Source organism: Aspergillus glaucus (genome assembly GCF_001890805.1).
Source record: "Aspergillus glaucus CBS 516.65 unplaced genomic scaffold ASPGLscaffold_6, whole genome shotgun sequence".
NCBI classification, from domain to species: domain Eukaryota; kingdom Fungi; phylum Ascomycota; class Eurotiomycetes; order Eurotiales; family Aspergillaceae; genus Aspergillus; species Aspergillus glaucus.
The window spans coordinates 652,617-679,359 of record NW_019170458.1 but is presented as its reverse complement, the minus strand read 5'-3'; the positions used below and the strand labels follow the sequence as shown (position 1 = coordinate 679,359).

The 26,743-nt window shown below is 51.4% G+C and overlaps 11 protein-coding genes across 11 annotated transcripts; 7 read left to right on the top strand and 4 right to left on the bottom strand.

The window, feature by feature from the left end:
• Positions 1-60: 60 nt before the first annotated feature.
• Positions 61-3,669, bottom strand: ASPGLDRAFT_24235 (uncharacterized protein; the record flags this gene model as incomplete). The annotated part of the gene is made up of 6 exons (XM_022543372.1): positions 61-1,702; positions 1,752-1,886; positions 2,017-2,639; positions 2,687-3,158; positions 3,209-3,407; positions 3,459-3,669. 6 exons carry the CDS (start codon positions 3,667-3,669, stop codon positions 61-63), a joined length of 3,282 nt encoding a protein of 1,093 aa, XP_022402781.1.
• Positions 3,670-4,473: 804 nt separating this feature from the next.
• On the top strand, positions 4,474-6,522 carry ASPGLDRAFT_122274 (uncharacterized protein; the record flags this gene model as incomplete). The annotated part of the gene is made up of 3 exons (XM_022540308.1): positions 4,474-4,509; positions 4,567-4,830; positions 4,891-6,522. 3 exons carry the CDS (start codon positions 4,474-4,476, stop codon positions 6,520-6,522), a joined length of 1,932 nt encoding a protein of 643 aa, XP_022402780.1.
• Positions 6,523-6,656: 134 nt separating this feature from the next.
• ASPGLDRAFT_1316906 (uncharacterized protein) lies at positions 6,657-7,634 on the top strand. The gene is made up of 3 exons (XM_022541064.1): positions 6,657-6,877; positions 6,934-7,411; positions 7,507-7,634. The coding sequence occupies exons 1-2, from the start codon at positions 6,791-6,793 to the stop codon at positions 7,399-7,401; spliced, it is 555 nt and encodes a 184-aa protein (XP_022402779.1). The 5' UTR covers positions 6,657-6,790; the 3' UTR covers positions 7,402-7,411; positions 7,507-7,634.
• Positions 7,635-7,934: 300 nt separating this feature from the next.
• On the top strand, positions 7,935-8,858 carry ASPGLDRAFT_24233 (Eisosome component PIL1/LSP1 family protein; the record flags this gene model as incomplete). The annotated part of the gene is made up of 2 exons (XM_022543371.1): positions 7,935-8,381; positions 8,433-8,858. 2 exons carry the CDS (start codon positions 7,935-7,937, stop codon positions 8,856-8,858), a joined length of 873 nt encoding a protein of 290 aa, XP_022402778.1.
• A 299-nt stretch (positions 8,859-9,157) lies between these two features.
• pre2 (proteasome core particle subunit beta 5) lies at positions 9,158-10,602 on the top strand. The gene is made up of 6 exons (XM_022546166.1): positions 9,158-9,374; positions 9,531-9,638; positions 9,693-9,848; positions 9,900-9,948; positions 9,997-10,106; positions 10,153-10,602. The coding sequence occupies exons 1-6, from the start codon at positions 9,246-9,248 to the stop codon at positions 10,486-10,488; spliced, it is 888 nt and encodes a 295-aa protein (XP_022402777.1). The 5' UTR covers positions 9,158-9,245; the 3' UTR covers positions 10,489-10,602.
• Positions 10,603-10,621: 19 nt separating this feature from the next.
• On the bottom strand, positions 10,622-14,539 carry ASPGLDRAFT_56619 (DNA-directed RNA polymerase I core subunit RPA135). Its single transcript, XM_022548205.1, has 3 exons — positions 14,024-14,539; positions 11,521-13,960; positions 10,622-11,460 (listed from the first exon to the last, which is right to left on the bottom strand). Exons 1-3 carry the CDS (start codon positions 14,522-14,524, stop codon positions 10,667-10,669), a joined length of 3,735 nt encoding a protein of 1,244 aa, XP_022402776.1. The 5' UTR covers positions 14,525-14,539; the 3' UTR covers positions 10,622-10,666.
• A 913-nt stretch (positions 14,540-15,452) lies between these two features.
• ASPGLDRAFT_123006 (ADP-ribosylation factor-like protein) lies at positions 15,453-16,430 on the top strand (the record flags this gene model as incomplete). The annotated part of the gene is made up of 6 exons (XM_022540373.1): positions 15,453-15,502; positions 15,666-15,738; positions 15,808-15,827; positions 15,910-15,972; positions 16,027-16,098; positions 16,157-16,430. The coding sequence occupies 6 exons, from the start codon at positions 15,453-15,455 to the stop codon at positions 16,428-16,430; spliced, it is 552 nt and encodes a 183-aa protein (XP_022402775.1).
• Positions 16,431-18,576: 2,146 nt separating this feature from the next.
• ASPGLDRAFT_33978 (uncharacterized protein) lies at positions 18,577-19,478 on the bottom strand (the record flags this gene model as incomplete). Its single annotated transcript, XM_022544381.1, has 2 exons — positions 18,577-19,396; positions 19,450-19,478. The coding sequence occupies 2 exons, from the start codon at positions 19,476-19,478 to the stop codon at positions 18,577-18,579; spliced, it is 849 nt and encodes a 282-aa protein (XP_022402774.1).
• Positions 19,479-20,734: 1,256 nt separating this feature from the next.
• On the top strand, positions 20,735-21,745 carry ASPGLDRAFT_45097 (uncharacterized protein). Its single transcript, XM_022546165.1, has 3 exons — positions 20,735-20,947; positions 21,000-21,122; positions 21,179-21,745. The coding sequence occupies exons 1-3, from the start codon at positions 20,919-20,921 to the stop codon at positions 21,471-21,473; spliced, it is 447 nt and encodes a 148-aa protein (XP_022402773.1). The 5' UTR covers positions 20,735-20,918; the 3' UTR covers positions 21,474-21,745.
• Positions 21,746-24,085: 2,340 nt separating this feature from the next.
• Positions 24,086-24,785, top strand: ASPGLDRAFT_45095 (uncharacterized protein). The gene is made up of 4 exons (XM_022546164.1): positions 24,086-24,257; positions 24,330-24,394; positions 24,465-24,554; positions 24,619-24,785. The coding sequence occupies exons 1-4, from the start codon at positions 24,246-24,248 to the stop codon at positions 24,704-24,706; spliced, it is 255 nt and encodes an 84-aa protein (XP_022402772.1). The 5' UTR covers positions 24,086-24,245; the 3' UTR covers positions 24,707-24,785.
• Positions 24,786-24,853: 68 nt separating this feature from the next.
• On the bottom strand, positions 24,854-26,547 carry ASPGLDRAFT_33974 (CwfJ domain protein; the record flags this gene model as incomplete). The annotated part of the gene is made up of 2 exons (XM_022544380.1): positions 24,854-26,483; positions 26,534-26,547. The coding sequence occupies 2 exons, from the start codon at positions 26,545-26,547 to the stop codon at positions 24,854-24,856; spliced, it is 1,644 nt and encodes a 547-aa protein (XP_022402771.1).
• Between the last annotated feature and the right edge of the window lie 196 nt (positions 26,548-26,743).

Here is a 26,743-nt window from a genome sequence, read left to right as displayed (position 1 = left end):
TCTTGGATTAGAATCGCTTCAATTGGCTTCAAAATGCCTCAATTGACTTCTATGGCACACTCAAACCTCCACCTGAACCTTCACGCCGCTCCCCTCCACCCAATTCTTCCTCTTTCCGACCTTTTCGATCTTCCCGGTGTGTTCATCCAGACTGTACGAGCTATCCCGCATGACGTCCCCGTTCCACCTCACCCGCAACCGGAGCACAGTCTGCCTCTCGCCCTTCTTCTCTTTGGTCAACTCGTCCCACTGCGAGTCAAATTGGATCCTCCACCGGGTCTCATTCCCAGAGACTTTACCCGCCGGATGCACATCGCCAATCAGAGCGGCCACCCGTCCCAAGTATCGACACCACCAGACTTCCCGTGCGGACACACACCGGCTCAGTCGTATGTAGAGTGATTGGTCGGTCGGAGCCAGTTCTCCGTCCCAGCGTTCGCAGAGTGTGAGGGCAAGTAAGGCCCGGTCAGTATGGGTAAGGCTGTTGGTGGATGCTAGGAGGCCGGTGGTGGTGCTGTGTAGGGCAGTTGCACAACGGGACTCTTTGGGGATGGTGGCATGGGCGAAGAGTAGATTGGCCAATGCAAAGAGCAGATGAGGGGAAAACGAGGGGGGCACTTGCGTCAGTTCATCTGGTGGAGGGGTAGATGGCAAGGCTGATGACAAGCGACGCTGAAAGGCGTCTGCTGAAGGCGTCGCATAGGGCCTCGTCGCTGCTAGGAGGGGATCCTCAGCACAGATCTCCGCAGGCAGTCGATCAAACAAAAAGCCCTCACGCACTCCTCCTTGGCAGAATTGGATGTTCTGGATGTCCGGTAGTGCGTCGACGAGCACGTTGACCAGGAAAGCCACAGCCGGGACCTGCGATGCTCGTCTCTTCGACACGCCAAATACCTTAGTATCTGCATCAACAGTCCCTAGTACTGACGTTGTATCGTGAAACTCCTCCTTGCGAACCCGGAACCCATTAATGATGGGAATCGGATACGGATTCACAGTGGCCTGCTCCATGAGCAAATACCCCCAACCGCGAAACCCACCACCACAAAGATACAAATCAAGCTTACCACGCTCTTTCGCCATCCGTAAAAGCTCCTCCGGCACTTCTAGATCTCGATACGCCTGCTGGAAATTCCTCACCATCTCACCCCTCAACTTTTCCCTCCCCTTCTCGTCCCCTCCAACCTGCTCCAACCTATTCTTCAACGCCGCCGCACCGTAGGGAAAACTAAACGAACCGCGCGGACTCGTCCTAACCTCCCCATCCCCGTCAGTCATAATCCAAGTAATCTGCGTACTCCCACCCCCCAAATCCATAACCAACCCACCAACGGGCCTCCCACAACTCGCAACAACCCCCATCGCCCCAATCCTCCCTTCCTCCTCCTTCTTCAACATCCTCACCTCCCATCCCGTCCTTTTCCGGATCTCTGTCCTGAATGCCTCAGAATTCGTCGCTGTGCGCGTAGCTTCCGTCGCTAGCACATGTACGCTCTCCGGCGGTACATCGAAGTCCTCGCAGACAGTCTGGAAGTGGACGAGGCGGGTGAGGACGTCTTGGATTATATTGTCGGGAATGGGGTGGCGCGTATTATTGCCGGAGGAGAATTGGGCGTCGTAGAGGGAGATTCCGGCGCGGGAGTGGTAGAGGGTTGGAAGTTGGGGGGTGCTGGTGTTGGTTATTGAGAAGCGGATGCCGTTGCTGTTGTAGAGTGAGTATTGTAGGATGGAATAGGGGTTTTGTAGACTACCTTCCCATGTCCACGACGGCGTGGAGGGTAGAGGGGTCTGAGGCCATATTCATTGTAGTAATGGTGTTAGAGTAGGGATGTATATTTGTCTCGATCCCCGCGATATGAAAGTTGATATGAAGCGAAAGCGGGGATCTTATCATAGACATTAGATTACTACATAGTACGCCATAAACATACCACTCAATATACATAAACGAACCCATATATACTTTGTATCATCCGTCATTAACCATAAATCCTATGCTCATATCATAGAACAAACCGAAAATCCGCCCCATAATTCTCCTCCGCAATAACCCCTTTCTCCCCACTCCCCCTCTCCTCCTTCGTCCCATACTTCTTATCCAACCTCCAGTTCTCCCAAACTAACAAACACCGCAGAGTCAGCGCCAAAAATGTCGTGAAGAACATGAATGCCGCGCAGATCCATTGTCCCTTGATATAGCGCGGCCCTTCGCTAGACGGGAAGATATTCGTGCCCAGGAATGGTCCGCATTGTCCGATTATATTGAGGAGGACGATACCCATTCCGCGACGGCTGTCGGAGCCTTGGTTGTTGAGCACCCAGGGGAGGATGTTACCGATACAGGGGAAAACACCCGCAGCGGCGAGGAAAACGCCTAGATAGCGGACTCCGACGGCGGTGCAAGTTGCAAGGAGGACGTAACCGACTGCGCCGATTATCGAGAGGAATATGATCATGAGGCCCCGCTGCTGGAAGCGGTCTGCTAGCCATGTGCTGAGAATCGTCACGAGGAAAGCGAGGAAGTAGGGCGGTGCGGTGAGGCCTTGGGCGTGGATAGAGGTGAAGCCCATGTCTTGGAGGATGGTGGGGAGGAAGACGGGGAGCGAGGAGAAGCTAACGTTGCAGCTAAAGTACATGAACTGTTTGGGTCAGCGCATGTCTAGTTGGTAGTAGAGAAGGGACGTACAGCAGTGAGCCACGGCTTCGCGTCTAGCAAGGTCATCCCCAGGTCCTTCCAGTCGATCCCGTCCACGCGATCCGCTTCACCTCCGCGGCGCAAGCTTCGGATACATGCGACCTCTTTTTCCTCCGCTGTCAGGAAATTCGCAGAAGCTGGACCATCGGGTAAGTAGAACCAGGCAAGCACTGCGCCAATGAGCGTAGGAACACCCTCGACAAGGAAAAGCAACCGCCAACTAGTCAATAGGGGATGTCCGGACGTGATTCCATATGCGAGTGCACCAGCAAATGTGCTCGCCAACGGAGCAGCAGATGCATACAATCCACACCGCAGTCCCAGTTCATTGCGACGGTAGAAGAATGACATCAGGTAGGGAACTCCGGGGCCAAAGGCCGCTTCGAAGAGTCCCAGGAGGAAACGTAAGGCCATCATGCCTTGCCAGTTTTGCGTCGCTGCTTGACAGACGGCCATAACGCCCCTATTCGTGTTAACTTGAATCATTCACGTTCCCTATAGGTGGGAGCTTACCATCCAAAAACAGCCACGGCAGCCCATATATGAGGCGGAACGAGCTTCCACATGATTCCTAGGAACTCGAACACGGTGTAGGAGATGTAGAAGATAGTCAGGAGCCATGAATAGTCATCACTTGAGAGATGGAGGTCATCCTCCATACCTGCGATTTTGGCATTTCCGATATTGCTCCGATCCAGCGAAGCCAACAGATCTGGAAGGAGTCAGCAACATCAATCTCTCTTCATATGGTTTGACCACATACACAAACATCCCAAGAGTAACGGAAGTCGACAATCCAGTTTTCTCAACATGCGCTTTTCCACTGCCGGATCGATGTGCACGACCGGAGCCGGAGGTAAAGCCGTGTTATTTTCATCGGAATAATGCGATGTGAGCTGCTTTTCGGTATCCTCGTTGGTCGGGGCTTGTTCGATGATGTCTTCAGGGGGATCTTCTTTGCCGAAGAAGCCCATGTTGATTAAATATTACAGAGGTAATAGTATGAGTCGCGAATGCGATTGAGAATAAATGAAGATCAGCTGCAGATTCTGGGGAGCAGTCAAGCTTTATATGCGGAATTTTAGCTCTGATCGACATCTCGCAGCTGGGACTGGTTTTATTTTCCGGAGTTGAGCTGAGTTACTATTGAATCCTCGGAGGCTGGCCTGCGAGGGATCAATTCCACAGCATAAGGCTGGTCGAGCATTTATTCTGTTCCTGCATTGTAAGATCCCCATGATACTCTGTACGTTAATATTGCTATGTTCAACGTGCAATACCTACGGAGTACACTCCAGCTAAAGATGCAATTCATTATTGCTGGGGCGATTCCCCATAGAACCACTGATCAACAGTGCCGGAGCGCCGATGAGCTCACTTTCGGGTGTTCCCATTCGCTTTTACCGAACATATTCCGTATTTGTAGTACAGGCTTGACACAAATCTATTGAAGCCTGCATATTTATACGTAATATATCCAATTGTCCGTGGCTGGATGTCAATTATATTGCACCTCAGTTTATGCCTTAATGCCTGATGTTCTCTGATCACGTGCTACATAACTGGTCTCACTCGCCCGCCCGACTCGGCGCTGGAACACCAAAAATCCGCGTCGCGTTCCTCTCAGCCAGAGACAGAGGGCCATACATTCATTAGTCGTTACTGTCGCTATTCTCCAAACATTCAATTGCACCTGTTCCTCTGGTCTTCTCCCTCTTAATTTTTTTGCGATCATTCCCATCTAATCTTATCCCCAGTGACGGAGGGTCTGGTTCACCATGGACGATCCAGCGAGTCGTGTCCCGGCGCAGTTGGTAAGTGAGCGCTGTACGTCCCTGGACTGTGAATGAAGGCTAACTGCTTTTCTATAGCTGCCGCATATGCATCTGGTGTCGCGGTATCGCTATCCCCTGATGCACATGTTGCCCACAGACACCGTGGTCGAATACCTACTCACCGCGCCCAAAGTCGTCCGCGAAGTGCAGCCGATGCACTGGACTTTTCTCGACGGACCTCAGGACGGCACTGTGATGCTCACTTGGCAGCCGCTGAACTTCCTTGGAACCAACTTGGCCAGCGACGGTTATGTCTGGGCTGATGTCGAGCAGGCCTTCAGCTTTGAAGCTCGCGGTTATGTATGCTTACTAGCCATGTTGCTACTGTTGCTCACCATGCTAACGGAGGACTGCTGCTAGACTGTCGAAATGTGGCTGCACCGCAGCGGCTACCACCCTCCCAACGAACCCGCTGCGATTCACTGTCGCAGACGCTACCGATTGTTACCCTCTAAAGTGCCCAACCCGAACCTGCCTCCCGCGGACCCGTCCCTCTGGATCGTCCACTATTCGAGAGCCCCTCCGACGGATCATATCCACGCGAACCGCATCCCGATCGCACCCCAAGTCCAGAGCATGCTGGCCCAGCGACGATTCCTTCAGAGCCAGGGGCAGTTGGCCCGCAAAGATTTCATGCTGCATGATCGCAACAACTGGCCAAGCATCAACCTCCCGCCGCAGATGGCTCCACAGAGCTTTGCGCATCCCGCGGGACCCTATGCCGCTGCCGTCCCGGGCCGTCCGCCGTTCTACGCCCAGCCGGGACAGGTCCTTGCTGGTCCGGCCGGAGCCGCTCCGGTCAAGGCGCCTCGCGGCCATCGGGCTCCGTCGGTCGCTATGAACTCCGCGACAGCGGACTTTGCGCTCGAAGATGAGGATGTCTCCGCGGGAGATATGATGGACTTGTTGACCCCCCGCGAAGTCAGCAAGATGCGGTATCAACAACACCATGAATGGATGGAAGAGATCTTTGCTTCGCCCTATGCGATCAACCAGATTACCCCCGTGTCGCTGGGATTGGGTCGGAAGGGCGAGCTGGAATCGCTGACAGCGGGCTTCTTCGATGCTCCTGTGGGGTCCAGTGCCAATGGGGAAAATAAGGAATCCAAGGACGCGCCGGATTCCGCCGCGGCCAAGATGGAACCCGCCAAGGCGGAGGAGTTCGCGGATCGCGTGGCCAAGAAAGTGGCAGACATGACTGCTGAGATTGAGAAACTGAAGAAGCGCCATGCGAAGCGTATGGAACGCTTCAACCGTACATCTCTGTTCAAGGATGCGGAGCTTCGGCTGCGAGAGGCAGCGACCGATCCGACTGACACCGGGTCGGAGAATTGGCGATTGGAGGGCCGGATCGAGATTCCTACCGAAGAGGACGGTACACCGGTGGAGCCGGTCATACAGGAGAAGCCCAAATACAAGGTCGATGATATCATCCGGGAGGTGGAAGGTTCATACCAGAAGCAGATCACGCCGGAACCTAAAATTTCGTGTGTGCAAAAAGGTGGATTGCTCGAGAAGATCGAACCGGAACCCAAACCGGACACTGCAATGGGCGATATCGTCATGGAGCATGCCGACAGCCACCTGCTCGACCAATTCGGCTCTCCTAACAACCAGCAGCCACAGCCACAACCAGGTCAGGACGTCGAGATGAACATGGGCGATGGTCGGCCGGTGAATACAGCCACAGGTGAAACCGGTGACTGGGTGATGATCAATAACGAAGCGAAGCAAAATCAGGGAGCCGCGACGGCCGGCACAGGTCAAGGCTTGATCCCCGGACAAACAGGGCACGCCGGTGATACAGGACTTGACACGAGCAACTTCGACTTCACCAACATGGACAGCGCAGGCGACGCCTTGGCTGCGTATACGGAGCAGAACGAGGGGTTGGATCTTCCGGATCTGGAGACGTCGGCGTTTGGGGACGCATTCCACGCGTCGGATCACGAGACTACTCACCACCATCACGATGCGGATGATATGTCGTGATGTACTTTTGCTGCTTTAATTTAATGAATGTTTATAACTAGGTGTTGGTATGTCATGTCGGGGCGCAGGTAGTTTTACATTTGGTTTGAATTCATGTCGCCCGGGACAAAAAGAGGATGGATTTACTGTAGTAATTTGAATAGGCTGACCACTTTGTCTGCATGCATCGACCGTGTAGAACTGGTGATGGTGTGTAGAGGCACATGACCCGCTGTCACAAGGCCATCCCCGAAGAATGACCATCGGCCCTGATATTCTCATCTGAGAGATGCCTGATCCTTCATTCGTATACTCCTGTATAAATGCATATTTGAGTGCCATCAAGATGCTTCATATCCAGTCCTCATGTTCTCCAGCCCTACCAACAACGCCCTATCTTCTACAAGTCAATCCAATACAATGAAGATGTGCTTCCTCGAAGTCGACAACGACCTCCCCTCATCGCGGATCGTGGAATCCCCTCCTCGACCTCTTCGCGCCTCGTGTCCTCCCCCAGTTCATCGGTGCCGGTGTCGTTGCCATACTCACCAGCATCATCATCACCAGCATCACCAGCACCGCTATCATCATCACCACAGCGGTCATCACCACCGCAGCGGTCATCATCGATCAAGCAGCAGTAGCAGCAGCAGTAGCTCCAGCAGTTCTGACTCCGACTCTGACAAGGGCAGTAGGACTCGGGTGGTTATCTATTCCCGGCCTTCATCTTCATATTCCTACTCACGACCACCACCGCGGCCATCCTCTTCGTCGTCTTATACAACCGTGACCAGAACGAGAGTCAGGACCGAAGAGGAGAGATTGATCCCTATCCGTTACCCGCAATTACCATTGAGAAGGGAGAGCGAGGAAGTAATTTATATTCCCGCGAGATGTTGATCCATACCCTGTATGTCTCATAGATAGGGTTGTACATCCATAGATCTCTACATCACCATCCACATTATATATATAATTCATGCCAAGAATGACATTCTCGAGAAGCATAAAAATGGCAAAGAACCATACAAATCCTCGTAATGACTTCAGCTTCCGCCTCTCCCGCATGACGTCATGAAGCGCAAGCATCAAGCGCCTCTTTCCCTTCCTTCCATAACTTGGCTCTTTCCTCTGACTTTATCTTCACTTTTCCCTCTCTTTTAAGTACCTTGTTTAAAGATTGACAGGGGTGAATACTGATACCGTTAGCCGTTACGTTGTTAGGAAGTTGCATTGAGGGGTTGACCATTGTCAGCTCGAGTTTATGACCCAGTCTTACATCGAATCAATCGAATCCTCTTGATATACCATACCACGCAAAATGTACGTGCTCTTCTACAGCCACCAGACCACGAAACTAACGAGTCAGGCACCGCTCCTCCCTCTCCATCCGCACAAAACGCGACCCCGGCGGCGGCCGCCTCAAATTCGGCATGGGCGCCTTTCAAGGCCTCCAACAACCCGAAATGAGCCGTAAAATGGGCCGCCTCATCAAAACTGAAGGCGACGTCATCGGCGCCTATGAAGCCGCCGGCCGCGAGCGCATCTCCGTCGCCTCCCAGCTCTCCGAATGGGGCGAGTCGACCGAGGACAACGCCGTCTCGGACATCTCGGATAAGCTGGGTGTGTTGCTGGCGGAGCTGGGCGAGCAGGAAGATGTGTATGCGCAGAATATGGAGGATTATCGGGCGTTGTTGAAGCAGATTAGGAATATTGAGGCGAGTGTGCAGCCGACGAGGGAGGGTCGGGCTAAGGTGGCGGATGAGATTCAGCGGTTGAAGTTGAGAGATCCAACGAGTGCGAAGTTGGAGACGCTGGAACAGGAGTTGGTTAGGGCTGAGGCGCATAATTTGGTTGCGGAGGCGCAGTTGACCAATGTGGTATGTTCCGTTGCTCTCTATCGAATGTGGGAAAGGAAGTTAATGTGGTAGACCCGGCAAAAAATGAAAGAAGCGTACGACATCCACCTGGCCGCCGTCATCGAGAAAGGAGAGAAGCAGATCCTCCTGGCTCGCCATGCTAAGCGTCTGCTCAACTACCTCGACGATAGCCCCGTTGTCCCCGGTGACCAGCGCGCTGCGTACGAACACACCGAAGACACCAAGCACGTCCTCGAGGAAGCCGAAAACAACCTGCGTACGTGGGAGAGAACGGACGAACCAGTTCACACTTCGGCCGGCGAGACCTCGACCAACCTCCTGCCTACAAACCCCGGCAGAACTGAAAGTGCTAACGGCGTCGCTGACGGTTCTGATGACGCGGAGTCAGTCAAGGCTGTCAATGGTCTTGAGAAGCCGAATATTCCGCACGCTTCTGGCGCCATTGACACTCAGCAGCCAGTGGCTGTTCCGTATTAACCGATAACTCGCGATGAGACTCGGATGGATTATGATTGACTGATTTTGTTTGTTTCATTCGGAGTTCTGTTCTGTCAGTTTTGTAGTTACATTGTTGGGCAGGAATGGAAGGCCGGCGCTGGGGAAATAGGCGTGTTGGAATTGGCAACGATAATAATAATTCCCAATAATATAGTAATAGTGTTATGATTTTAATGGACTGATATTTCATGGAGTTCCAATATGTAGATTCCGGTGGAAGACACGTGACGCCAAGAGGTGAGCTCATCGTCACCACAGCTCCATATCAGAGCTTCACTCGACCATCGCCCTCCCCCATCAACGTCTTCTTCCTGCGTCTTTTCCTACTTCTCTTTGATATTGAATTCTTTCTTCGCAGAGCACACCATGGATAAGATCGTCTCGCAGTACACGCGGTCGCCGCAGAATGAGTTCTATTCGGAGCAAGAGCAGCAGGAACTCACAGAGACTCTTCCCCCGATCTCTCTGAACTTCAAGCTTCCTCCTCTCGATAACGTGAGTTTGTGACTACTGGTGTAATGGTTGCTATTGGGAGTTGTTTTGTTGTGGATGGTGGTTGTGCCACTTGGTCTTTGATCTGGACGGCGGGCGCCTACTGCAGAGGAGAGTTACTGGAATGATAGCTAACGAGCATGTTTGAATCTATTACAGCCCTCCGGCTTCCTCCGTGCGATGACCGATGACCACTCGAACCCCCACTGTCCGATTAAGCTCGCTCACGGAACGACGACGCTGGCTTTCCGATTCCAAGGCGGAATTGTACGTTCCCACCCAGATAACTCCCAGTTGGCTTCGCTAATGAGGCCATGGTAGATCGTCGCAACCGATTCAAGAGCGTCCGCTGGTGACTGGATCGCCAGTCAGACGGTGAAGAAGGTTATTCCCGTTTCGCGGTTGAGCCGTGGTGAGGACAAGCCGACGGATAAGCCCACGCCTGGTTTGTTGGGTACGATGGCTGGCGGTGCTGCTGTATGTTCTTTTGGTGAATATTTTCCAGTGGGATGGTGCTGATGAGTGTAGGATTGTCAATACTGGTTGAGATATTTGAGTCAGCAGTGCACACTTCATGGTAAGTATGGCGTTAGTTTGGGTTGGTGCGGGGGCTAACTGGGAATAGAAATCAGACACAAGCGCCGTATCACAGTTGCGGCTGCTTCGAAGATTCTGGCCAATTTGACATACGCCTACAAGGGATATGGTCTGAGCATGGGAACCATGTTGGCGGGTGTACGTCCCCTTTGTTCTGTTTTGAGGTTCTGGCTGACTCCTGCAGATGACCCCCCAAGAAGGACCCGCTCTCTACTACATCGACTCCGATGGCACACGACTCCCCGGTAACCTGTTCTGTGTCGGATCCGGTCAGACCTTCGCTTACGGTGTGCTCGACGCCGAATACCGTTACGAATTGACCGAGGAGGAAGCTCTCGAGCTTGGACGGAGAAGTATCCTTGCCGCGACGCACCGTGATGCCTTCTCTGGTGGTTACATTAACTTGTACCATGTCAAGGAAGAGGGCTGGGTCCACCACGGATTCGACGATATGAACCCTATCTTCTGGAAGACGAAGTTGGAGAAGGGCGAGTTCTCGAATGTCACGTCGGAGTTGTAGGTTAGCCTGGATGATCTTTTAATTTAATCATGGACATGATGTTTTTTAGTTACTTCAAGTTTCTATTCATGAATGATAGATGAATAAGAACGAATTCAAGACTAAACACGATGCTAAATAACAACTCCAAAACATAATTACATACAACCAGATCTATAAACATGCTTTTTTCACAACATCAGTTGTCAATCTTGAACTTCATGCGGATACCCATAGCAGCCAACTCAACATCCAGGTACCGCAACACACCCGGCACAGCAACAACAGTAACATTGTCACCGCCGACATACCGTCTCCCATCACCATCCTCCCAAACCTCAGCCCGGGAGTCCTCAAACACCGCCTCCCTCGCACACCGACGACAACGCACAATCCCAGCAGCGCCCCCAAGCGCCGACGTAGCAGCAGCATTCGCCGCATTATTAGCCGCAGCCGTAGAAGACTGCGCCTTCGCCGCCGCAATCCTCGCCTTACTCCCCCCAACCGACGGCACAGCAACCTGCGTCGACAAGAAACTCCCACAACACCTACAAATCCACGCTCTCGTCGAATCCGAACAATTCATCAACCGATCCTGCAAAATAAACGCCGCACCGTGCGCAATCAACGAATCCCTCTCCATCTCACCAACACGAATACCACCACCCTTCGCTCTCCCCTTAACAGGCTGTCCCGTCAACGAGTTCACAGGACCTGTCGTGCGGACCTGGAATTTATCGTTAACCATGTGACGTAGACGCTGGTAGTGCACGACGCCGATGAAGATGTCGGCGGCAAACTCTTTGCCTGTGATGCCGGAGTAGAGTGGCTCGTTGCCGTGGTAGTTGTAGCCGGCTTTGCGCAGTTGGTGGCCGAAGAAGTCGGTGGCTGTGTTGGATTCGCTGAATTGGAAGGGCGTGCTGTCTTGTGGGTGGCCGTGGAGGGCGCCGGCTTTGCCGGCCATGGATTCGATCATTTGGGCGATTGTCATACCTGCAGCGCCTTGTCAGAGGGGGTTTTCTTTTACAGTGGTAAGTAGGGGAGGGGACTTACGAGAAGGAAAGGCGTGAGGGTTAATAATGAGATCAGGCTGGATACCGCTCTCAGAGAACGGCATGTCGACAGCAGGCCACAGCTGTGAGCAAACACCCTTCTGTCCGTGACGAGACGAGAATTTGTCACCGATAACCGGCTTACGCGGGACACGGTACTTGACGCTCAGCGCTTGGCACGGCTCCGCACCCGTCTCCGCACCCATGATCCGGATACTATCGATGTATCCCTCTTCCGCATCCTTGTACTTCATGAAATGCGTGAGGCCGTCGACGTTGACGTACGAGTCGGACGCAGCGTCGTAGCGCACAGTGTGCCATGCGGCGATGAGGGACCCCTCACGCACGCGGGTACCAATGTGCGGGAGACCGTCTTCGTCGAGGGTTGCGCGCCATTCAGCGCGGATTTCACCACCCGGTGCGAAACCGAAGAGCTTGGTGACTTCGCGCTTGGACTTGCTGCGTCGCGAGTCCTTCTCGTCGAGGTTGTGGATCTTGGTCTTGTAGATAGTTCCGTGACCGAAGCCGCGCTCGTGCGAGGATTTGTTGATGATCATGGCGTCGTCCATGTCGTAACCCGTGTACGAGAGAATGGCGACGACGGCGTTGGTGCCGTTGGGGAAGTTGTCGAGACCGTAGGCGTTGTAGAGGGGTGGGCGGACGATGGGCGTTTGACCCGTCTGCAGACGGTAGAGCTTGTTGTCTGTGCGGTAGTCGATGGCCGTACCCGGTGTACCCATGGTCTGCTTGCTCATCTGGCACTGGTACATGTTACGCGGAGACTGGTTGTAGTCGGAGAAGGGGGTCATGTTGGCGACGATGGAGAGAATGTTTGTGGGGGTGAATTCGATATGCGAGGAGACGCCTGGGATGAGGTCGGAGGGCATGCATGCAATCTCCATGAAGGGTTGCTCGAAGGGGCCCACGTAGTCGAGGTTGTCGGAGCCCAGGTGCCTCACGGGACGGTACATTCTAGCGGCTTGCGAGAACATGTAGATGCCCGGGTACTGGCCGCCGTTCATGTTGGGGACGTAGCCGATTTCGAGCTCGCGGGGCACCTTGTGCATGCCTGTTACCTTCCAGTGACGGAGGGTGTCGTGGACCACGCGGGCTTGCTTGGGGGAGCAGTAGCCGATGATCCGGCCATCCAATTGCACCGTCACGCTCTCGTCGATGGCGGCTGAAGATTCCGAACGCACGCCCAGCTGCACCAGTAACCGGGGAATATGCGAGACGTTCACGTTACTGGTGGCGATCAAGCACTTGTGTGCCAAGTGGTTGAGCAGACCGCAAGGAGCACCATCGGGTGTGTGGACGGGGCAGAAGAAACCCCAACTCTCAGGGAGCAGTTTCCGGACGGTGGTTGTCTTGAGTTGCGCGAAGAAACTACCACGGTGAATCATGCGGAAGTGACTGATGAATCGGTAGAAGTTGATCTTTTCGGCCATGACAGTATAACCGGAGGCCTGTTGCAAGTCGAGACCAGTAGGACTGACCAGGTTACCTGTCGAGAGGAAGTATTCGAGGGCACCTCCGATGTTTTCGTTGGTTCTCTTCACGATTCTGGGTAGAAAGTCTCTTTCGAACTCGGGGTCTGTAAATTTGGCGCCGCTGTTCCGATTACAATAGTCCCGCGCGATCGGTCCAAGAGACCTCACCCATTCCTCCAGTCGTTCCTTCAAGATCATACCGTACAAGAAGCCACCGAGCAGGATTTCCTGGTTCGAAACAGCATCCGGGTTATCGGGGGCACAGTCTCCAGCGACAAGGGCGTAAAGCTTCCGGATCATGAACATGAGCATCTTGAACTTGTCGTAGTCCTGGGTCTCGGTGACATCCTGGTTGCCCAGATGCGGCAAGACAACCTTGCGCAGGAACTCGGCACCGGCGTCTTCGTTTGACATGTCCGCGGGGACACCAAGGACAGGCTTGAACTTCTCTCCGAGGTAGGCGCGGCAGGACGAGCGGCCATGGATGCTGTAACCCTTGTATGTCCGCAGCAAAAGTTCCACACGGTCAGTAATGAAAGTGTTGCTGACACCCTTGGACGAAGCGCCACCGACAATGCCCTCGAAGATTTCGCGATCGTTGGTCTCAACCAAGGCCTTGAGGATCATCATCACCGGGATAAGATATTCGTTCTTGCGCCACGAGAAACGGAAGGTCACGTTGCCGTCACTGAGGTAGTGAAGCACGTTGGTCTGCGATGTCTGGTCCGGCCGGACAGATCGAATTTGCACACCGTACTTGGTGTACGAGCTTCCACGCTTGACAAATGAACCACGGATAATCGACATGGGGTAGTTCCGCTTTCCGACGACCAACATCCGAATGAGCTTTTCGTTGCCGTTGACGATGAAGTAACCACCCAGTTCTTCCGATTCTTCCTTGTGCTGGACGAGCTGTTCGGGGGTTGCCTTTTCCAAATGACATCTGTTGGTCTTTGCAATAGTTAGTCGCTATTGTCATGTCGAATCGCAATTCTGAGGCTCTGTTGTGCTCACCCTCAACATAATCGGAACCTGACCCAACTCTCTAACCGACTCCATCCAGTCTCCATTGTTGATCTGGTACTCAAGCTTTGCGCGCAGCTTTCCACGGTACGTAGCATGTCTTTCACGAGTCTCCGACGGGTAAATATTCCGGTTGCGCGTAGTGAACTTGTTGGTAGGAGGCAGCGCCGGCTTCTCGAGGAAAACTTCGCGGATGCGCACATTAAGCCGATTCCTCTTAGGCGCTTTTCGTCCCTCTGCTTGCCTCGCCTTCCTCTGCTCGGCAGTTTCGACATCCCCATCAAGGAAGGTCTTGGTGCCGATATCCTTCAACCCATGCTCAAGCACCTTGGTGTCGTCAAAGAGCGCATTGAACGAATCGATATGAGGTCGGATTGCAGCGGCCAAGGCAGGATAGGCCGTGTGGTCCTTTGGTGGGTGTCTGAAAAGTTGCTCCCGGCGGAGCACGTCGTAATTGACCGACCACTCGGTGTTTGTCGGTGCGGGAGCCATGGTGAATCGTGCCGGGGGGTGGTCTGAAGAGGAAGAAAAGAGTCGTTTTTTTGGTCGGGGAAATTTTTCGATCTTATCATCACGTGGTGATAGTACTGGGGCCTCAGGCAGTAAAGTAGCATGATGCCTTTGTGCCTAAGGCGGAAATTCTCGTGCTTCTGATCTCATCGCAGCGACTCGGCTCTTGCGATGACAATCAACATTTCGCAGACAAGCGCAAAGATACGCTAATATCATTCCTTTTTCAATTTGATACGCCTACAGTTTGCGACACTCAACTGCCTTAGCAGACCGCTCTCTACCCATCCAGGGGAACTCTACACCGTGCTTATCACTCTGGCAGTGACCACCAGGACGAAGAGGCCTCATTCTCCATCGCGTTAATTACTATCAGCGCTGTTTATATTGTCAATTTCTCCTGCTAGACGATCGTTCGACTGCTCCGACTTGACTTTGCGCTTTGGTCTCTTGAGCTCCTCCGCTGGTTTCATCGGCGCTTCTTCACTTGCGCGCGCTCTCGTCTCCTTCTAGTCACTCCAACTTGCTCGATTTCTATCCCAGGTTTATATCTTTTGTTGCTGCTGTTCAGATTGTTTGACCGTGGTAGTGTTCACAATCCTCAGAGCCCCTTTTTGACAAACATTCGCCTTCAGCATCCCACTAACCCCACCTGCTGGTTACAAAATTCCTCCTGCTTATCCAACCCAAAGCGCATTCGAACAGAACCATTCTCGTTAGATTCTGAACTGAACTGAACTGATCCGGGGCAAGTTTCAGCTGCTAGCCGCCTGTACGCCATTCTGCGCCTCCTTCTCATCCTACTGCGACATTCTCCGCTTTATCATTGCGCGCGCGCTCTGCGACGACGAACGAAACAAGCGACACACCGACGGACCGGCAAACCGACAGTACACACATATCCCTCATCATGGCAGGAATCTTTCGGACGATTTATGACTGGCTTTTGAGGATGTTCTGGTAAGTGGGCCATTTGTTCCCACCGGCGTTCAGTTATGTGGTGGTTTGCGCCCGCGAATAAATAGCCTTCTCGGGCCGTTCCCCGCAAACCGTTTTGTTCACGATTGTTTCTGTTGCAAGTAAAGGCGCCGGGGCTAATAACACACCATAACGGTAAATGCAGGGCGACGGAGATGGATGTCACCATGATTGGTCTCCAGAATGCAGGGAAATCCTCGTTATTGCGTGTGCTTGCGGTATGATTTTCTTCTCACTCTCGGAAATGACTCGAATGGCTGATGAGAGATGTATGCGTCTCGTTCCAGGGTGCCGAATTCACTGTAGAGTAAGTCGCATGTTTTCTCGTAGGGATTTTTGAAATCCTGTGCAGGGACCAGCACGAGACGCCCGCTAAACGCCATCCGCAGTTCCATTCCGACGATCGGGTTCAACACGAAACGGGTACAAAAGGGGCATGTGACTTTGAAATGGTCAGTATCGTCAATTTGCTTGGAGAATCGAACAGGACAGCTGATCTCGTGCAGCTGGGATTTAGGTGGACAACCACGCTTCCGGCCGATGTGGGAGCGATATTGCCGGGGCGTCAATGCGATAGTGTAAGCTTGCGCTTGTGCTTTCGTCTCCTGGCTGAGAGATACTGACGACCTGGGCCAGATATATCGTGGACGCCGCTGATCGCCCCGCGCTACCGGTTGCGACGGAGGAACTGCACGAGCTGATGAAGAAGCCCGCGTTGGACGGCATCCCGCTGTTAGTCCTGGGAAACAAGTCAGATCTCCCAGATAAACTCTCCGTCGACGAGCTGATCGAAGCGATGGATCTGAAATCGATCACGCATCGCGAAGTGAGCTGCTACGGCATCAGCGCCAAAGAGGAGACGAATCTGGATGCAGTTCTGCACTGGTTGATTGCGCGGGCTAGTCGATGAATACCCTTTCGCTCTCCCTTTCTGCTTCTCTTTCTCTCCTCTCTCTCGGTATCCTGTCGTTTTCCTCTGTAGATTCTGTTGGCTCGCTGCCAGGAAGTGCTAATGATGTCGATGATGCGGTATCAGCCCGGTACATACCACCGCAAGCGATTATTTTCTGTTTCCGTTATCCAGTCCAGGAGTGTCATTGCAGTTGGTTTTGATTTTGATTTTGTTATTTGGCTGGCGAAGGTCATAATGATAATGATAATGAAGTGATGCCCAACCGTCTTGTATTCATACGGCCAGTTTTGATAACCATACTTTAAAATGAATCTTCGTTCAGACAACATAAAATAAGTTGCAGAAATCAAGATACGAAAATGCAAAAAGACGGAAGGAAGGTACATGCATAGATTATATAGATCAGTATGAAATGGCAGGTTACTACACACAGACCAACGATGCGTTGGCATTGCAGATGTCCGGCCGGCGCCAACCCCGCCAACAAGCAGCTGTTGTGCATCAGGGCTGAGTGGGAGGGGGGAATGGGATTGGATGGTGTTTTTCTAGGTTTAATGGTAGTTGACATTTACCGGTGGTTTTTATTTTTATTTTTTATTTTTATTTGGTAGAGTAGAGGGGTAGTTTTGCTTGTATATTTGGAGTACAGTGGTTACCGGAAATGGTTTAGTGCTGTGTTGTTGGAGTATATATAGAGACCGGGTATAGGGTTCAATGAGTACAACGTTGAAAGTAGACGTCCAAATGCAACAGAAAACTTAACACAACACGAAAATCAAGGGAAACAGTCAATAAGTGAGACAACGGGGCTGTGCTAACCAAAAAACCAAAAGACCAAAAGAATCCCAACCCAATAACCGTAGTATCCAAATTTCCAAAAATATCCGAGTCCTCCCTCCACTGACGAACAGGCACCGTAGCTGCCCTCGAACCACGCGAATATCTGTGCTTAAAACCTGTCACTCCCGGCATTGTCGCTTCTCATCATGCTCTTCAAACGCACTATCTTCATCCTCAGGAGTCTTATACTCAGTAGTATCAGTCTCCTCCCACCTTAACCTCATATGATCCTCCAACTTAACCGCCTCCTCACAAGTACACTCCGAGAGCCTCCTAGCATAAACCCTCAACCCACACCGCAGCAAAAAATGATCAAACTCCAACAACTGCCCAAAGTGCACAAACTAATCCCTATCATAAAGATCCAGATCCCCCCTCCAACGCAGCAGTAACCTTGTCTGCAAGGTGGTCCGCATAAACATCATCATCATCAGCCAAAACCATCGGCCACACCTCCAGCGCCACAGTCAGTACCTGGAAGATATCAACGTCATCCTCATACCGCTCCATGTGCGCGACAGCAAGCGATTCCAACTCGCCGAGACTAAGGTTCCGGGCTGCAACGTAGGCGAGTATACTGCGCCTGTACTGCTCGGGTCCATCTGAGCGCTTGAAATGCGCTTCGTACTCGCCTGTGCAGAGGTAGTGGACGAGTATGTGGCCGGTGTTTTCGTGTATGTCTTATAGGATGATGCATTGGGCGGTGCTGGAGTAGATGGGTGTCATGCGGGATGCGAGTTCATATTCGCATTCGCTGAGTTCTTGGGGGACGGTGTAGCTTTGTTGGGGTTCGCCGAGGAGGAGGTTATGGTTGTGGTGGTGTAGGGGCTGGTGGGTTAGTGTGAATTTGGTATGAGGTGATGAGGCGAGGTGATGCTTACGAGAGTCTTGGTGGTTCGTCGATGTTGGGAGTCTTCTTGGCTCTTGCGCGCTGGCGGGATTGGCGTCGCATGGCTTCGCGGGTTTTCTTGAGGTCTCCTATTGTTGCTGGGGTTGAGATAGGTTGGGTGTGGGTTAGGGTAAGTTGCTGAGGATGTAAGGAGAGGAAGAGAGAGAGAGAGATGAATATTGACGAAGTGAATGATCAAGCTGTCATATGGTACAGAGGACAGTATCTATTCACAGTACGAAGGAAGTATTTGTTTTCAATAACTAGCAAATGTATAGTGTCAAGGATAGAATATCCAATGCGTCTGGCTGAAACTGAAAAAAAGCAAAAAAGAGAACGCAAAAAGAAAAAAAAAAAAAAAAAAAAAAAAAAAAAAGTATAGATGTAATACGGAATGGCGGCAGCAAAACTTCATTAAAAACCCCCATCCTCAGCAGTTGGCCACCAGCTAGGCCTCTGTCTCTTCTTTTGCGGTCGCTCCACGGGCTCGGGCTTGTCTTCGGACTTGGCTTCAGGAACAGGCACTGGTGTATCAAGGACTGAAGATGATCCCTTCTCTGTGGTCGCTGAACGCTGTCGCAAGCAACGTAGCTTAGGAGTAGGTTCCACGGGGCGTTTCTCAGCGACAGGTTCGTTCTCCTTGTTCATCTCCTTGTGCTTCGAAAGCTTGCTGGAGTATAACGATACTATGGTCTGCGTCAGGAATTTGGTAAAGGCAAGCGACTTTCCGATACACTGCAAGAACTCATCCTTCAGGAAGATTTCCTCGTCTCGCTTAAAGGCAGCGGCGATTTTGATTCCCAGATACTCGGAATACTCCGATTTTCCTTCTGGTAGTCCGCAATACACGTCACTGGCTATCGACAGAACTTGGAAGATATCAGCCGCGTTCTCAGAGAGCTTGATGTACCTCATTGCCTTAGACGCCAGGTCATGCATGTCAAACCTGACTGCCGCGCAGTAAGCAAATACACTCCGCTTGTACTCGCCCTCCCTCGAGCCCTTTCCTTCCAAGACTCGAAGCGTTTGGTATTCGCCGGTGTAGAGATAATGAACTATAGTATGGGCAATGTCTTCGTTAATATCGTAGCAACAGATAGTCGAAATGCTGTTGCGGTCTTGGGGTTTTAGGAGAGCTGCTAGTTTCGGGTACTTCTGGACAAGAGGTTTGGGAACCGTGTAGGTCTGTCCTCGCTCACCGAATTGTAGGATTGCTGGCTCATCCCGGTATGGTCTGTAGGGTGATTTGTCAGTATTGTATAATGGACATTGGCTGAAGTGACTTACGAGACTGCTGGCTGTTTGCTGGTTCCCATTTTGCTGGTGCCTGGAAATTCTGAATAGCTGTCGGGTTTGACCTTGTTGGTATCGAGTATGAGAAGTGGATGTTGTTGGAAGCAAGACCGAGGGAAAGACAGAAGCGTGGATGTGTTATTTAAAGTGAATAGCCGGCTTTGTTTAGCCATGATACAAAGAGAACTTGGGCATTCATTCACTCATTCTGTTTTCAATTCAGTGAGAAGACTCGTACATTGTCTATATATAGCAGCATGATTGTACTTTGGCCGAACTTTTCATGAAGCTGTCTTTCAGTTTGGAATGTACCAGTACTCAGAAACAAAGATATTCAAATATAGGCCCGAGGAATAAAGCCATACTCACCATCATCTTGCTGTTGCTGACCCTCACAATATCTGAGACAAAGGGCCAAAGAGGGCTCAAAGAGCTACCCAGTCTTTTCGAACATAACCAACCGGACACTTGCCAATTAGAACAATGAATCTGGAGACTGTTCTTTCTCCCCATAGAGGAACACCTGTCGTCTTTGTTCCATGAAATTGCTGGTGCTCTCTAAGATTAGGCAAGTACATGCATACTCAGGTACTCTGTACAGTAAGGAGTGCCCCTCACCTGTGATATATCAAGCAGTATGAGCAAATATCACATGGCTGGCGATCACAACCAATTATATGGCCGGAGGATATCACATCATTAAACCAGGGCAGTTGCAAGAGACTATGTATACAGCAATGGAGATTCAGGGTAACACCTGCGCGAACAACTCAGAGTCCGGATGCAGCGATTTCTCGAAAAGACCCGAAGCTGTTTCTTGGCTAAGAACCTCAAGACGACTATCACATAGTTGTATGCCTCGCCGCCGTGTGCTTTGCCGGAGGGTTCACGCTAGAGAAAAAGCTAGGGAGCTCTGGAGGTGTGGCTGGTCATGAGAGTTCATGTAGAAGATGACTGGGTTTGTGTATAGCACACTCCTGTCTCAGAATGTCGCAACGATCTTTGGCGGTGCAACTTGGCTAGGTTAGACCTCAAATAGCCTGATCTCCGGGGTCCACCGGGGAGCAGCCCTACAAGGCATTATTCCGGCCCCCTTTAGATGGCTAGTAGTACTATAGAAAAGTGCATATATATTGGCCGTAGCGAAAACGTGGATGCCTACGCCCTTGCCAAAAACGGACGCCAAGTTTTTGCGCCACGATAATTCACGTGACAGAATCTTTCTCCCTTGGGACCTTTCTACGACTCTTTCTTTTCTTATTCTTACTACAATATCATCTTTTCTAACTCTGCGTCTCTCTATACATCATCTTGAAAGAACTGTGTTGATCGGTTATTATCAGATCGGTTACAGTCAGCAACTCTACTTCTACTGCGTTGATCGACGTCATCCGCCCGGCCTCTTCGGCAGCCAAAAACACCTCGGCGAAGAGCATCTTGACTTCTTCTTCTTGCCAGTCAATATGGGGGTTGTTTTACCGCGGCGAGATTGGTAAGTCTTTCTTCTCTGTTGCTGGAAAAGTCAACAACTAATTCGACTTCAGTTACGGGGATGGTTGGACCGGCAGCTTACGCTGCGGCGATAGGAATACCTGGTATGACTGGGGTCGTTGGGTTGCTTTTGCTGTCATTGTTGCTGTAGCTTTGATCATTTTCTTTCTTCTGGCGTATGTACACCCCTGTCCATCTCTTGGCATTAATCTTCACGCTAACCTGGATCAAGATGCGTCAACGCCCGTCGCCGTCGCCGGCGTGGTCTCCCGCCGCATGTTGGCACCAGCTGGATGGCTCCGCCGCCTGGTCCTCCTCCTCCCAATCAGCCTTATTATGGGGATGTGTATTATCCGTCGCAACCGCCTCCGCAGTATTCGCCGCCGAATCCGCAAACATACGGGTACTTTGGCGGGCAACCGAATGGGATTGAACTGCAGCCACCACCGAATGTATACCAGCAGCCCGGACCTGGACAGCCGGCCTATTCGCCCCCACCGGGTCCTCCACCGGCTGGAAAGGCGTAAAGATACGAAGTATGCAGATTAAACGAACGGCAGCATTGATAGTCCATGGATCGACCGGAACCAGGCGTTATGAGGGATTCTTATTTTGTTTCAATATATGCAGGAGATCTTCTGCTATGTATTTTCTTTGTTTCATTGTTTTTTCCATGTATACCAAGCGCTGCATGATCTACCGTAATGATGGTCAGGGCTTGTCTCGGAGTCGAGGCTGTACTCTGTACCAATGCTAGGATACCAATTCATAACATATCTTAATTCTATGAAATTTCTACCCTAATATCCTTATAATAGTCTACTACTGCTAATATTACTATGTACTCATATGTATAGAATGCTAATGCCTGCCGTCGCCGAGAACCGCTGATCGTCCCTCCCTTTTTGTCCCGTCTTCTCCCTCTCTTCTCCATCTTTCCTCCCCTCCTGCTCTCCTGTTCTCCTTCTTCGCTCTTTCTGTCGTTTTTTTCGTCGTTCCTTCCTTCTTTCAATATTCTGTCTTTCGTTAAAAAGGGCTCTATTTACGAGCCCAGCCAGGCCCCTTGAGGCTTCCTCCCAGCGTTGTTCCGTCGTTTCGCCTTCCCAGTCTCTCTTTTTTTCTGGTTATTTTTTTTATTTTTATTTTTATTTTTATTTATTTTTTTTTTTTTTGGTTTAATTCATCTGCCTGGCATATATTCACTTTCAGACGCTCTTTACAGAAATCTACGCTGGAGTTAGCCTAAGTGCTCTTCACTATTTACGAAACCGCATCTGCGACGATACCCCGGCACGACGACCGACCGCGCACGACGTTCGTTTGAATCCCACGCCATTGTTCCAGGGAAATTTCGGCTGATTTTTTGCGACTTGACCGTTCGATTCGTCTGATATCGTTATCGTGTGGAGGAACATAACCATCGCAACACCGCCAGCATGAGTCCTGTGGGTAAATCGTCCATGCTATGGGCGCGAGATGCCATTTCCGACTTCAAATCTGCGCCAGAGACCTTTTCCAGCTGGGAAAAATGTATGGCCAAATCCTACTGCAAATGGCCCGTTATCGTTGCAATCATTGTCGCTGCAGTCATCATCATCGCGATCCTGGCTTGTGTTATCAATTGTCTCTGTTGCGGCATCCAATGTTGCACCTCATGCTGTCGCTGTCTATCCTGTTGTTGCCCGTCGCCGCGGAAGAATAAGGATTCTCGAAAGCAGTACATGGATGATGTGTCGCCGTATCATCAGCCGCCGCCTCCCATGCCACAAGCAACCGTCTATCAGCCTCCTCCTCCCATGGCTCCACCTACGTATCGGGGTGCCCAGATCGCGCGATTCGATACCCCCAGTAGCCCAGCTCCGTCCAAGACTGGGTTCAAGGTTAACGAGGATGCTTTGCCTGAAATGCCTACCTGGGATAATGCTCGAACCAGACGGGTCGAAGACACCAGCACGGAGGATATGGAAATGGAACCGTTGAACCAGCCTCGCCGATCCCCATCTGCTCCTAGATCCCCTGCAAGCTTCATGGGCCCGCCTGCCAGAACGGGCACCACGCCTAGCTTCTATGGTGAGCAGAACATGCATGCGCGACGCTCTCCGGGCCCGCAATCCCCCCCGGCTGCTACTGCTCCGCTTTCGCCATATGATGAGCCTTACGGAGACTACCCGTATGGCATGTCACCATCCGGCCCAACTCCAGCTCCAGCTCCATATGCGCCTCGACAGTACACCCCGATGCCATCGATCTCTCCAGCACCTGCCGCCTACACTCCTTCGCAATATACCCCCATGCCCTCCGCCATCTCCACCCCTGATCCTGTACCTTATCGCCAGCCGTCTCCTGGAGTTGCTGTGCCCTACCGTCAACCTTCTCCTGGCCCTGGTATGCCATTCCGCCAACCGTCCCCTGGTCCTGGGGTTCCTTTCCGACAGCCCTCTCCCGGACCTGGCGTGCCGTTCCGCCAACAATCACCTGCAATGCCATTCCGCCAGCCCTCCTCGGGATTCCCCCAGCCACCAAGCTACCGCGGACTATCGCCAGCTGCTTCTCCAGCGTCCCCACCGCCACCTTTCACCGAAACGAATAATGGCCCGGGCAGGCCCCCGAGTCTGTTGCAGAGTGGACGGAAGCCTTCAGTGAATTTCTAGCGGGATTTCTAAAAGGAATACAGCATCTCTGGTATTATTGATTTTATGAAAAAGGAAATTGTTTGTTATGTTATGGTTGGGTTCTGTATGGGTTGTTCGGGTTTGGTGTCTGACTTGTTTTCTTGGTTGTGAATAACTTTTCTCTTTTCGATCTTCTATTAGTCCTATGTCCATGTGCACAGGGTGCACAAAATACCCACATAGCACCCATTCTATTCTTTTTACGTCGTACATAGTTATAGTACATGATTTAATCTCTAAGACAGTGCTGTCAACAACATACCCAGATAATGAGCACAACAAGATATATAATTACTCGTACGCCACAGGGGAGATTACAAGTATCACACCGCGACAAACACAGCTACACCGTCCAATCCAACTGAAATGTCAACATGGGACTCTGCATGATGTGCCACGTGGCTGTCGCTTGCTTGCTGCTGCTGTCGTGTGTCGTGTCGCCTCATCTCATCTCATCTCATCTCATCGCGTTTTGAAATCAATAGGCAAACAAGGACAGATGGGTTTTATTTAGTTTAAACATATCGGATATATAAATCTGCTGGTTTTACATTTATTTATTTTATTTTATTTTTTTGATTGTTGAGTTTTGAGCGTTGAGCGCGAGTGCAAAACGGCGAAAGCGAAATGCCTTTTTATGTATGTTTATTTTTCATCTCTCTCCTTTTCGAAGCGATGCAAAACGATGTACTAATTGTGTTTTCTCGGTAGACCCTCAAAGTCAAATACGAGAACCCCAGAGCCTACGAGCAATTCGGGAGGGATATCCAGAACACGTACGTTCCCTTTCCTTTTCCCTTCCCCATTTCCTCAATAATATATGCGGACTAATAATAAAAATCGCAGAGTAAAAGCCAAGTACGGCGAAAAAGGCGCTTGGGATTTCAAGCAGCTTATCGCGGAGCCGGGTTCGTTTCCGCCGACGCAGTTTACTATGTATGCACCCGTCCACCAATTTGGTCTCAGATGGAATTGATAGGTGCTAATGAAGACGGAACAGCTTCGAAGTGCCAGAGGACGTTTCGTTGGGTGAATTATTGGGGGTTAAGTTGGGGGAGGGTGTTTCTACTGATATTGAGGGGATTTGAGTGGTGTTGATATTGTATATTCGAATGAGAAGAAATTAGTGAGGGATGGGGGTGTAGGATAGGATAATACTACCGGTTCTAAATTGAATTTTTTTATTAATATCTAGATATGTAGTGTAATGTGTCATAATAGTTCGAAGAAATAAATCACTCCAGCGAGAAGTCGAATTCCTTAAATGCCTCCTTGAACGCATTCGCATCAGCCTCTTCTTCAGTCTGCGACTGCACGGCGTCTTTCCAATGGATTCGCTTTTCCAAACCCATCAACTTAGCCAAGACTCTCCGGCCGAATTGGAGGTCGAAGCGGAAGTCGGGAGTTAGGGGGAGGATAATGCATTCTTCTTCTGGTTTAGTATCTTCTTTCTGTTCCCCTCCAGAAGATGATGATGGGGCCCAAATCCAGACGCGGAAGAAATCACCGGGTTCAGCACTTGGGTCTTCACGTGCAGCCTCAGACGGGGGTTCGAATTTGGGATAGCTTAGATTCTCCGCCTCGACTTTGAATGCTGCCTCAACGAGTCCGCGCGTGATCGTATCGGATGCGATAGGGACGAATTGCCAGTGGATGTGGACGCCGTTTCCGCGGCTGACTTCGAATGTCACCGCGCCTAGTTGGTTGTTCGCGCGTTGCTTGAGCATTGAATGCAAAGAGGTGCGGTAGCGCTGCATCTCAGTGTAGCTGGATAGACGGGCTTCCTTATCTGTGACTGTGTTGAGAGTAGGCGTGTGCGTGAAGGGAATAATGAGGACATGTGATGGGAATCCGAGTTCAGGGAACGTCTTAGCGGATGGTAACGGCCCTTTGGCGGTGGTGAGGTAGCATTCGTTCCCGATGGAGGTGATGAGATGTGTTGCGATATTCGGGTTAGATAGACAGAAGAAGCACTCCTGGGGCCCTGGTGGTGGTCCGCGCGTGCGTTTGCGGGGGCGCTCGTAGTCTTCGGGGCCTGCGAAGCGGTGGTACGATTCACGCTGGCTTGCGAGGCCTTTGCGCTTGGTTTGCACGGGGCCTAGCGGGGAGGCCGTTGCACCCGTGGGCACGGTGAGTGGATGGGGTGCCTTAGGGTCGATAGTGAAGGCGTACATCCATTTTTTCTTCGAGGGGTTGTTGTAGGATGCTAAGCTGAGGAAGCGGGTTAGGGGTTTTTCGTCGGGTTGTTCTTCACTGGGCATGTGGAAGAAGGGTTCACGTTCGTAAAACAAGTCGTCAGAAGTTGAGATGTGATAGCGTGGTTTCAGGGTTGAGCAGAGGTCTGCAAGAGGTTGTGTCTCTTCAGTAGTAGTGACACCGTCTGGAAGCTGGACTTTGGATCCTGTTCGGATTCCCTTCGGCCATTGGTGCGTGATTAGGATATCCGCACTATTTGTACCATAAAGAGCCCGCACGTCTGCATCTGTATACCCCGGGTGAAATCTGTTGCTCTGTTTTCCATTCTCCAGCGTCCCACCAAGAGACACGAGTCTGATTCCCTCTGATGTCTTCAGGGTTCCGCGTTTCCCCAGGAAATACAGGTTAGAGCACACCTCATCCTTTGCCTCTATCCTCTCCACCACCCGCGTCGGAAGTGGTCTGCTCCCGAGGCCAAAGTAGGTTGGAAGGGGGACGACAATAGATTCCTGTAGCAATGCACTGACTTCATCAAGCTCTTTCTCTGTCGTGCAGTCGCCAAAGAGATCACCGGCAATGACTGCAAAGGCAAAGTTTTGTTTAGCTTGGAGTTTGGCGAGCTTGGTGAAGACTTCTCGTAGCTCGCAGTTCACATTTCCAATGACAATTCTATTCTTGTTAGCAGTGCATGTACGCGGAGGGCTTCACGGTAGACTTACATTTTAGACGCCATTTTCAAGTGGAATATGACATCAACATCACATATACACCTCAATGCCTTTCGTCGCGGGGCTACTCAAAGGGCAGCAGCAGTTGAATTGAAGTTTCTTTAAGCAATGAAAGTGAAATATAGAGCCCGCTCAGTCTGTTCTGGCAACGCGACGAAGAATCGCCATTTCCAAAAACGGAGCTTGGGCCAGCTTTATTCA

Bases quoted from the DNA above. Each gene is read 5' to 3' on its own strand.
- ASPGLDRAFT_1316906 (XM_022541064.1), top strand. From the start codon at position 6,791: ATGCCTGATCCTTCATTCGTATACTCCTGTATAAATGCATATTTGAGT. The intron at 6,878-6,933 runs GCCCTACCAACA...ATGAAGATGTGC, and splicing joins TCCAGTCCTCATGTTCTCCA to TTCCTCGAAGTCGACAACGA.
- pre2 (XM_022546166.1), top strand. From the start codon at position 9,246: ATGGATAAGATCGTCTCGCAGTACACGCGGTCGCCGCAGAATGAGTTC. The intron at 9,639-9,692 runs GTACGTTCCCAC...AGGCCATGGTAG, and splicing joins TCCGATTCCAAGGCGGAATT to ATCGTCGCAACCGATTCAAG. The intron at 9,849-9,899 runs GTATGTTCTTTT...TGATGAGTGTAG, and splicing joins CGATGGCTGGCGGTGCTGCT to GATTGTCAATACTGGTTGAG.
- ASPGLDRAFT_56619 (XM_022548205.1), bottom strand. From the start codon at position 14,524: ATGGCTCCCGCACCGACAAACACCGAGTGGTCGGTCAATTACGACGTG. The intron at 13,961-14,023 runs GTGAGCACAACA...ACTATTGCAAAG, and splicing joins AGGTTCCGATTATGTTGAGG to ACCAACAGATGTCATTTGGA. The intron at 11,461-11,520 runs GTAAGTCCCCTC...AAGGCGCTGCAG, and splicing joins CCCTCACGCCTTTCCTTCTC to GTATGACAATCGCCCAAATG.
- ASPGLDRAFT_45097 (XM_022546165.1), top strand. From the start codon at position 20,919: ATGGGGGTTGTTTTACCGCGGCGAGATTG. The intron at 20,948-20,999 runs GTAAGTCTTTCT...ATTCGACTTCAG, and splicing joins GTTTTACCGCGGCGAGATTG to TTACGGGGATGGTTGGACCG. The intron at 21,123-21,178 runs GTATGTACACCC...ACCTGGATCAAG, and splicing joins ATCATTTTCTTTCTTCTGGC to ATGCGTCAACGCCCGTCGCC.
- ASPGLDRAFT_45095 (XM_022546164.1), top strand. The intron at 24,395-24,464 runs GTACGTTCCCTT...TAAAAATCGCAG, and splicing joins GGGAGGGATATCCAGAACAC to AGTAAAAGCCAAGTACGGCG. The intron at 24,555-24,618 runs GTATGCACCCGT...AAGACGGAACAG, and splicing joins CCGCCGACGCAGTTTACTAT to CTTCGAAGTGCCAGAGGACG.